The following is a 10,251-nucleotide window of genomic DNA, read 5'->3' on the forward strand; positions in this document are numbered from 1 at the left end:
GGTCTCTTCCAGCGTTGGAGTGACACCCTTGCCAACAATTAGTTTGTTGGAGGACTAAACAGCAATCCAGAGATTGGGAGATGCGGATGGCTGTGGCGGGAATATTTTTTTTAAATCCTGTTTCAACTTCCAACTGCAAAATGAACCAGCCCAATTTAAAGTTTTGCAACTTCTGACCACTGATCTACATTCTTGAAAGGTTACATATGAAATAAATGTGGTAAGTGTGTGTGTGTGTACGTGTTTTAAGTTGCATCATCATTCTCTAATTCATTTACTATAATGAAGAAAGAGACTTGGGGTCATTTGAATTCTGCCTTAGCAACTTACAAGCCTTGTGATCTTGGACAATCCCTTAACTTCTGTAAGCTTCAACTTCCTCCCTAAAATGGAGTTGAACTCAAAGAGCTGAGCTAAAAATTCTACAAAACGAGAAAGGCACCGGGCCTGGTACATGGAAAACATTCAGTAATGCTTTATGAAATCTGTATTGTAAATATCTATGGGGGTGTTGTTTTGGAGTCTCTCATCTCTTCCTCTGATAAGCCTTCATCTGGTTACAACTCAAAACCACATAACTTATAGATCACCGTTCTCTCACCTTCTGTCACATTAATAATTGGAATCCACAAAAGGGCAAGAACACATTAATGGAATTCCCTATTTAAAACAGCAACAGCTAAGGCTTATTGAACACTTAAAATGTGCCAAACATTGGGCTTCCCTGGTGGCGCAGTGGTTGAGAGTCTGCCTGCCGATGCAGGGGATGTGGGTTCGTGCCCCGGTCTGGGAGGATCCCACATGCCGCGAAGCCCGTGACCCATGGCCGCTGAGCCTGCGCGTCCGGAGCCTGTGCTCCGCAACTGGAGAGGCCACAGCAGTGAGAGGCCCGCATACCACAAAAAAAAAAAAAATGTGCCAAACATTGTTGTATGTGATTTTCTTGGTTTGTCATTTAATCCTCGCAACAGTCCTATAAAGTTCATACCATGACCCCCATTTTACAGATGAAGAAACTGAGGCACAGATAAAGTCTTTTTCCCAAGGTCTCACAGCTAATAAGAGGCTGGGTGGCCCAGGTGGTGGCCCAGGATTTAAATCCATGCAATCTGACCGTGGGGTATCTGCACTTAACCACTACTCTCTACTGCAAGCTTCTTATAAAATTTTATTTGTTTTATTTTTGGCTGTGTTGGGTCTTCGTTGCTGCGCGTGGGCTTTCTCTAGTTACGGTGCGCGGGGGCTACTCTTCGTTGCGGTGCACGGGCTTCTCATTGCCGTGGCTTCTCTTGTTGCGGAGCACGGGTTCTATGTGCACAGGCTTCAGTAGTTGTGGCGCACGGGCTTAGCTGCTCCGCGGCATGTGGGATCTTCCCGGATCAGGGCTCAAACCCGTGTCCCCTGCATTGGCAGGCGGATTCCTAACACTGCGCCACCAGGGAAGCCCTGCAAGTTTTTTTTTAAATGGATTTTTAAACACATTTGTTTGACTTTTGTTAAACAAATCATCACAGACTTACCTCCGGGGTAATTTTGGATATTGAGTCATAACAATCACGGGTCCCTTAAGGAAAGAGTTTTCAGAAATGTTAGATTATCATTTAGTTATGGCTGTAGGCAGGGCCATAACTAAACAACAGACACCTTGTAAAAAGCCTGAGAACGAAATCCCACCACTTCCGTTCATAGTTCATTTCAAAGTTTAATAGTCAGGAAATTTTTAAATGACAACTAATTTAATTCCTTTATCTGCACGCTAAGCCCCATTCCTTGGGCTGATAAACCCCAATATTTCCATTTCTCTTATTCCTTCACTCAACTATTGAGTAAACATTTACTAAGTGTGAACTATTAAAAAGAGCTTTATTAAGTGTGTCGGGCCCAGTTCTATCACTGAACATGGGGAGGAAAAGCTCTCAAGTTCTGATAGGATCAATCAGGAAATTGGTCAAGTTTGTGTGCACAATGCGCGTGTTGGGGGAGGGGGAGATTTGCAGTGACAGCGTGGGGAGAGGAGAAACTCTCTTTTATGGAGGTGGGCACAGAGCTCCCCGGCAGCGCCCACTTGTGGGCTTAACATATAATGAAATATCTCAACACAAACTCACCCAGAGCAAACCCCCAGGAGATGGGGAGGGGGTTGGAAATGGGCCAGTTCCATGCCTGGAAAACCTACACTTTCCTTTTCCAGTGTCCTCAGTCTATCCAGCACCACCAGCTTGCCATCTTCCCTGTGTAAACGCTTTCCAAGTACCGAAGTCTGTAACTAAGTGGACTCTCTTCTGCGAACACAGTAACTTCAGTGGCTGAATTAGAAATGCCCTAATGTGATGCTGAGGACCAGTGAAGGCTGCGGACTGGGAGACACAAGGTCTGGATGCTGGTTCTCGGCCACCGTGTTGCGGTCTGTTTTTACTGGGCACCTAAGGGCCCGGGATACTGAGGAGGACGCAGTCCCCACCCTCAGGGAACTTACAGTCTAGCGGGGAGACACTGACAAGCACAAGCCCCTGTGCGAAGCGGCACCAGTTACAAGGCAGTTAAACTCCTGACGTTAAGGAAGAGCAAAGCAGGCTTTCATCCACTGCTACCCTCGCACCTCACTGAACCTAGATTTTGTTCACCAAAATTAAGATAATTCCTTCTTAATCTACTTTACGGTGCTGTAGGGACCTCAAAGGCCAAAGCTCGCAGAAAAGCATAAAGGGCAATTCAAAGTAGAGACTGTTGATTAGCTACGTAACGGTGCTAATCTGCACACTTAAAGGATGTTTCATTCAGCGGTGCTACAGAAGAGCGGAACAGAGGGCTAGAAGGCTTGCAAGTCGCTGGTACCTGCTTCGAAAAAAAGCAAAACAAAACAAATAAACAAAAAAACAGTCTTGACCTAACGTGGAGGGGAATCCGGAGCAAACTACAAAGTCAAATCCTCGGAAAGTGACACGTCGGTCTGAGCCCCCGCCGCCACTCGCCTCGTCCCCGGGGTCACTCTCCAGGCGCCTGCACCACCCCCCCCCCGGAAATCCCAGACCGCGGTCCTGACAGCCCGGACCGCGTCGCGGGCGCCTCCTGGCGGCCACTCGCTGCCGCCACTACCACCCCACCCCCGCTCGGGGCGCGGGAGCGGCACTGGCGAACTAGGGAGAGAAGGGGCGTGGTCTTCTCGCGTGAACTAATGGCGTCATCGAAGCGACGGGCCCGGAAGGAAGTAGCGTGCGGAGAGGTGTGGCGGTTTCTGCGGTTGCACTGGGGTTCGGACGAGTACGGAACGCCTGGAGGGACAGCCTGGTACGCGGCCCCCGCCCCTTAGTGCGCGCGCTTGGGCCTCGGTGAGGCTCCCGGCAGGAGCTGATCGACGGTTCCCCCCGGCCCCCAGCACAGCATCCTTTCTCCCTCGGGAGCGGGAAAGCAGCCCCTTTCTGTCCCGACCCTTCCTCGCGAGCCTCTAGGCGGGACGGAGCGGAGGCTCTTGGAGCCTCCAGCCCCGACCCAGGGCTGCTGGGACTCGCGACCCTCTCTCAGAAGAGGGCAGGGAAGGAGCGCGAAGTGGGGCGGGGGTGACTTCGGGGAGGAAAGGGCTTTTGCACATAGGACGCAGCTGCAGATCGGTAGCTGGAGGCCGCACGGTGAAATAAGCGCCTCGCAGACGTCTGCGCCCGAGTTAAGTTAGACCCGGGAGGCAGAAATCCACGCGCAGGACGCGTGGGCCCAGGCGCGCCCGATTGGGAACCTCGCTGACAGTTACCGTAGTTTTTCCAGATCATTCAGTGTTCAGGAAATGAGTCTCTGGATGCCAACTCTTTCGCATCCTGATGCCTGAATACAGTTGAACCCAGGAGCCCCAGAGTCTACCCAGCCTGGGGAACCCCCTTTCCCCTCTAACCGTGGGCTTGGGGAACCTGTCAGGTGCAAAGTGCCAGTCAAGCATATGGGAGGGAGTGTGGCTTCAGTGCTGCTCAGATACCTATATTGTTTAGGGCCAAAGGAATAACGGGGAAGATGGATGAAAGGCCAGAGAATCCCGCCATGGAACTCGGCTCGCATGCTGTCTGTGTCGCTCCAGCCTCTGAAAGGAGTAAATAATGGTTTCCTTTGAAGTGGCAGGCAATTAAGGACTGGGAGGCTCTGACCAGAATTACACAGCCACAACTGCCTGTCATCTGACATCCTCTGTAATTTGGGCCAACGTACTGCAGCTGCCTCGCTTCCCTTTTACTAATATGAGTGGCTCCGGTGACAGCCCGTTCGTGTTCACAGGAAGGGAAGGCTGTGTCCTGAACGCTGCCCAATTGGCACTGGTTCTCCCTTGGGCCACGGCTGTATCTGGAGCCAGTTAAGGAATGGTGGTGCCAAGTGAGAGCAAGGAGGAAGAGAGTTGTAGATCTAGCCTTGTGTTCATACTACTACAGGCTGGACGTGAGCCACTTTCCGGAGCTCAGCTTGGGGAGGTGCTCTCGCTGTCAGAGCTTTTCTCCCACAAGTCAGAGCGCACACGTCTTGCTGTATCTTTTCCCCCAGGGTGAACGCTCACTGATGGCTCAGTTGGGAGCAGTTTTGGCTGTGGCTGCCAGTTTCTTGTGTGCATCTCTCTTCTCAGCTGTGCACAAGATAGAAGAGGGACATATTGGGGTGTATTACAGGTAAGGCAGCGACAGGGAGTAGCTTGCAACTTCCTGTTCAATGACTGGCTTTCCTAGTCAATGTTTAACAGATTCTGCTGACGAATTGTGTTTATATTTTGTTGAATAGGGGAGTCTTTTAGGTTGAGCTTTTGTGTCAGTGACCGTGGGGAGGGGAATACACACACACATAAATACATATATAAATGTAAATATAAAACCTAGTAGTCTGATGCCATGGATGATAATCGATAAACGTGTAGAGAGATTTAGAGAGAAAACCTAAAGGCAACCATGCTCCTTGAAGATCATCTCTGAAACACTGTTTTCTCCTACTTCCCTCTGGGCGTCTTGGTGCCACAAGCTTACCTCTGACGAGTACCGGTTCTTGATGGCAACCTGAGGAGATGTAATGTGGACCTACTCTTTAAAATTAACATTTCAGAAAGAATGAAAGAGCCTGCAGGTTGATTTGTATCCATCAAGGCAAGCTCTAGGATAGTGGTTCTTACAATAACCCATTATGTCACCTTATTTTTATTGCTCTTTTTTTTAAAAAAAATGTATCTGTGACTTAAATAATATAAAGCAAAAAAGCATTTAATATAAATCTTGTGTTGCTTTCCTTTGAGTAACCTCCATAACCAAGTTATTTGCTTTAAGTCTTTATGAACTCCTTCTTATATGTACTCCGTAATGCTTTTTCTCTGGATGCCAGTAGCGAGTTCTAGAAGTCTGATTGGGTCCCCCTCTCCCTTTAATTATTTCTTCCCACCATCTGTTTCTATGTCCCCCAAAATGGCTTTTAATTTTATTACCATTTACATATAACTTGATTAGAAAAGTAACTGTACTGCCAAAAAAAATATTTAGATGGTTTATCAAGTGTACTTAAAATTATTCTTTTGGTTCTTTGTGTCACTGGACTCCAACACTAGTACCATTAATTGGTCACTATATTACCGGATTTAACTGCCCTTGTGGATCGCCACAAGCCCAACAGATACGACAAAACAGCTCTCCTCTCTTATCTCAAGTATAGCCAGGGATTCTGCTGTCTTTATTCCACTTTGTCTGTGTGCCCGTTTTTCTCACTGCAAAAGCATGAATAGCAGTTTTAGGTTTTAGCATCAGGCTTCCTAGAATATTAGGGTCAAGCTGAGAGGAAGAAAGGGATCTGTGGGCATGGCTCTGGCACATGTCACTCTATATTAAATGTTTATGGGGCTGCAGAGAAAGTGGGCCCAAACAGTATTGATGTAACAGACACCCCTTTGCTAAACCAAGCCTGCCTCTCTCTCCCTCCTCTGCAGAGGCGGTGCCCTGCTGACTTCCACCAGCGGCCCTGGCTTCCATCTCATGCTCCCATTCATCACATCCTATAAGTCTGTGCAGGTATACTCAGCTTGAGGGGCAGGGTTGGACGACTGCAGACTTGGGTGGTGATTAGTGCATGATTTGGAATGATTTAGCCATTGGATGAGTGGATGAGTATAATGCCTTTTCAAGGAATCAATTAAGAATAAGTCATATATATAATATAAAGTATATAATATAAAGTATATAAAGTATAAATATAATATAAAGTATAAAGTATGTAATATAAAGTAATATAAAATATAAAGTATGAGCCAAAACTTCTGGAGTTTTACTTGATTGCTGAAATAGCTGAACGGGGTCATTGCCTTGGCCCGTCATTCCCAGCTGGGAACTATGGCTTCACTTCAAGACAAAAGCAGAGAAGAATCTGTTCTGAATACGCAGAAGGAAAAACAGGATGTTTGTGCATCTGTATGTTTTAAACCACAGGCTACCAAGATAGATGGAAATAAAACATGGTAATTTTGCTGGTTCTTTTTTGAATTTCAGAGATGTGAACATAATTGGGGGGGGTGAACTTGGAGAAGGGAAATGACATCTAAAATAGGTGTAGGATTAGTTATGACAGACCCAAAGCCAGGCTAAGTTAGACTAGTCATCTTTGAAGTATGTCCAGCTAAGAGGAATAAGAAGATTCAGAGAATGACTTTTAAACTAACCCAGGAAAATATCCTGGGTTACCTCATCAGCATTTGCCCTGTAGGTTTCTTCTGCCATTTACTGTGCTTGATGATTTTCAAAGCGCATTCGTGCACATTATCTCATTTGAGTTTCACAGTAATCCTGAGAATGGGCCAAGCAGGTTTTAGAGGCTATGAGGTTAAATAAAGAATCTGCTGTTTCAAGACTAGTAGATGGAAGAAATGGAAGTAAACACGGGTCTTAGGACTCCTAATCCAGTGTCTTTTTCACTAAACCATCATTGCTCAGCTTGTTCATGTGGTGGTTCCTTTACAGGGAAGCAGGTTGGGTACCTTTGCTTGGTTTAGTCTCACACTCTGTAAGTGAGGAGCATTCATTGGGGGTATTCACATTTCACAGAGGCAAAGTTTAACCCAAATAAGTATTCAAGGCAAAGGCTGTTTGGGTTTCCCAAAAGAACTCATTTTGTTTGCCACTGCTCACCTTACAGCATCTTATGTCTCCCCTAATTCCAGACCACACTCCAGACAGATGAGGTGAAGAATGTACCTTGTGGGACAAGGTAAGGTGCCCAGAATAAAGCTGTGAAGCCCAAATAAGAGGCAAGGCCATCTGGCTGGCTACGTAAGAGACAGTGAAAAGGGACGTACCACTTGGTGGTTTCACCAAGTTCTCTGCCCCCAAGCTCCCTATGTTCTGAGTTGAGTAGGTGGTGGAGTGCAGTAGAGAAAATCGCAGAAGGGAGACAAGTTTGGAAGGGCCTTGAATGCCATGATAAAGGCTTTTAGCACACAAATAACTTGCTAGAGGAAGATAACTTTAGCAGAACTAGCTATGGAGGATGTTGGAAAGGTGGTAGGGGGAGAACTCAGGGGCAGGAAATTCAAAGAGAAAACCAATATGGTGGTCCGGTTGAAAAGTCAGGAAGGTCTGAACAGGGACAGAGTAACAAAGTAAACCACACCATAAGGAAACACTCGGACAAATACAGAATCGGAACATCCCACAGAATGACTGGCCCTATTTCATCACAAAGTCATTGTATTTGGAGGGGCCTTGGGTCAAAAAGGAGAAGTAAAGATAGAAGCAAATGTAATGGTAAACCTTGCTTAGAACTTGGTTCCAAAATAACAGCTATTAAAGACATTACAGAAACTGCGTTAGTCATTTTGGGCTGCCATAACAGAATACCACAGACTGGGTGGCTTAAACAACAGACATTTATTTTCTCACGGTTCTAGAAGCTCAAAGTCCAAGGTCAAGGTGGCAGCAAGGTTGGTTTCTGGCCTGCAAGTGGCTACTTTGCTGTGTCCTCACATAGCCTTTCCTCTATGCACGTGTGGAGAGAGAAAGATCTCTGGTGTCTTTTTCTTCTTTCCTTTACCAGTCCAGTCAGATCAGGGCCCCACCATTATAACCTCATTTAACCTTAATTACCCCTGTAAAGGCCCTGCTTCCAAATACAGTCGCATTGGGGATTAGAGTTGCAGCATATGGATTTTGGAGAGCACACAATTCAGTCCATGACAGGAACTTCTGGGGAAATTTGGAGAAAGACTGGGTATTAGATGGTAAGGAATTATTGCTAATTTCCTTAGGTTTGGGAATGGTATTGTGACTCTGTAGGAGACTGTCATTATTCTCAGGTGATTGATGCTTGACAGGTGTTAAGGGCTAAGGTATCCCGACCGCAGCTTGCTTTGAAATGTTCAGCAAAAAAAAAAAAAAGTAGATCAATCAATAGGTAAAATGTTAACAATTGTTAAATTTAGGTGTTGGTATATGAGTGTTAGTTGTACTATTCTTTCAGCTTTTCTGTATGTTTGAAATTGTTTTCTAATGAATGTCAGGGGCGGGGAGGGCGGAACTAAAGTGATGGTGGAAACAAAGTGAGAAACAGTGACCATAAAACCCCACATTTTTAAGTTCTGAGAACTCCGTTACCTTCTTTAGTCTCTTCCTTTCGATTGATTGCTTTAAGCAAAAGGCACTGCAGATTCAAAGGAGATGAGCTACTCTTGTGTTACCGCCAAAGTTTCGAGGTTTTTTTTTTTCCGCGGAGGTATTTTTAGGAGGTGTGATCTCTCGCGAGATTGCGTTCTCGCTAGCGGCTCAGAAGGACTCCTGCCTGGAGAGCCTCCTGCCTCTGACCTCTCATGGCCCCCCCACCCCCACCCCCCCCCCCGTGAACTCTCCTCTTCTCCTGTCAAGTCACACACCTCCCGCCACCCCCTAGGAGAGGCACCATATTCCAGGGCTTAGCCCTGACTGCTGTGTCCGTCCCTCTTCCGACAGCGGTGGCGTGATGATCTACTTCGACAGAATCGAGGTGGTGAACTTCCTGGTCCCACACGCAGGTGTGTGCTTGCCGCGCCCCTCCCCCAGCCCAGCCCCTCCCCCGCGGCCCACTCCCGCCGCCCCCCCACCGGCCCCACGCCTGCCCCGTGTCTGCTGCAGCGCCCCGGGGAGGGACAGCCGCTGTGTCCGGGGATGTGGCGAGTCCCGCCCGTCCTCATCCTGAATCTCTCCTTCCTCCCAGTGTATGACATAGTGAAGAACTACACTGCCGACTACGACAAGGCGCTCATCTTCAACAAGATCCATCACGAGCTGAACCAGTTTTGCAGTGTCCACACGCTTCAGGAGGTCTACATCGAGCTCTTCGGTAAGAAAGCCTCTTGGGATGATCACCTGCCCAAGCAGCCCTGCTTCCCCGCTGCCTACTTCTGAGCTGCCCACAGGGCGGGATGGGTACCAAAGGCCCGGAAGTGTTGAGGATCCAGCGCCCGGAAAGCGGGCGGTCACACAGGGCACTCCTGGGAAGCGCTGATGCCGGTGGAGGAAGCTCGTGAGAGGGGTTGAGCGGTGGGCACAGCAGTAATAGTGGATGGGAGGACTCGCTCCTGCCCTGAATCAGAGGCCTGGGATGGAAATGTGTTCCCACTGTCCCTAAACATGGTTTTGTAATGAAGAGGGGTCAGTTCTAGAAGAAGCTTAGAGATTACCCAGCATCCTCCTTTCAAGATAAGGGTACTAAGGCCCAAAAGGAGAAAGTGCCAGAGCTGGCTGGTAGCAGAGCTGAAGCTCAGACCTCCCTTCCCTGGCTTCGGGCTTCATCCATGCCACCCTGGATGAAGGGCACCAGGACCGAGTGATGAGAACAGCAAGGGTCACATTTAATTCTAGAAGTGGGACAAGGACCATAGCTACTTACAGTTCCTAGAACCTCTGTGAGTTTTGGTTGTTGTTGTTTTTACCCTACACCTGTAGAGAGGAATAGGGAAACGCTTAGAACAGAAAGGACCCACACAGGACTTCCCTGGTGGTGCAGTGGTTAAGAATCTGCCTGCCAATGCAGGGGACGTGGGTTTGAGCCCTGGGCCAGGAAGATCCCACATGCCGTGGAGCAACTAAGCCGGTGCTCCACAACTACTGAGCCTGCGCTCTAGAGCCCACGAGCCACAGCTACTGGGCGCACACGTCGCAGCTACTGAAGCCCGCGCACCCAGAGCCCGTGCTCTGCAACAAGAGAAGCCACCACAATGAGAAGCCCACGCACCACAACAAAGAGTAGCCCCGGGCTTCCCTGGTGGCGCAGTGGTTGAGAGTC

The 10,251-nt window shown here is 48.1% G+C and overlaps 1 protein-coding gene across 2 annotated transcripts in view; it reads left to right on the forward strand.

The window, feature by feature from the left end:
• Positions 1-3,238: 3,238 nt before the first annotated feature.
• The window catches only part of ERLIN2 (ER lipid raft associated 2), a 16,539-nt gene continuing 9,526 nt past the window's right edge, over positions 3,239-10,251 (forward strand). Inside the window, exons 1-6 of one of the 2 annotated variants that reach the window (XM_007448310.1) lie at positions 3,239-3,288; positions 4,519-4,640; positions 5,933-6,014; positions 7,157-7,203; positions 8,937-8,998; positions 9,181-9,306. In XM_007448310.1, coding sequence (XP_007448372.1) covers positions 4,534-4,640; positions 5,933-6,014; positions 7,157-7,203; positions 8,937-8,998; positions 9,181-9,306 — 424 coding nt within the window. In that variant the 5' untranslated portion in view covers positions 3,239-3,288; positions 4,519-4,533. Of the gene's footprint in view, positions 3,289-4,003; positions 4,076-4,518; positions 4,641-5,932; positions 6,015-7,156; positions 7,204-8,936; positions 8,999-9,180; positions 9,307-10,251 lie in introns of those variants that run through there. The other variant, XM_007448309.1, reaches the window with a different exon arrangement.

The sequence above is a fragment of the Lipotes vexillifer genome, unplaced genomic scaffold (assembly GCF_000442215.2).
Source record: "Lipotes vexillifer unplaced genomic scaffold, Lipotes_vexillifer_v1.1 scaffold1166, whole genome shotgun sequence".
Classification (NCBI taxonomy): Eukaryota; Metazoa; Chordata; class Mammalia; order Artiodactyla; family Lipotidae; genus Lipotes; species Lipotes vexillifer.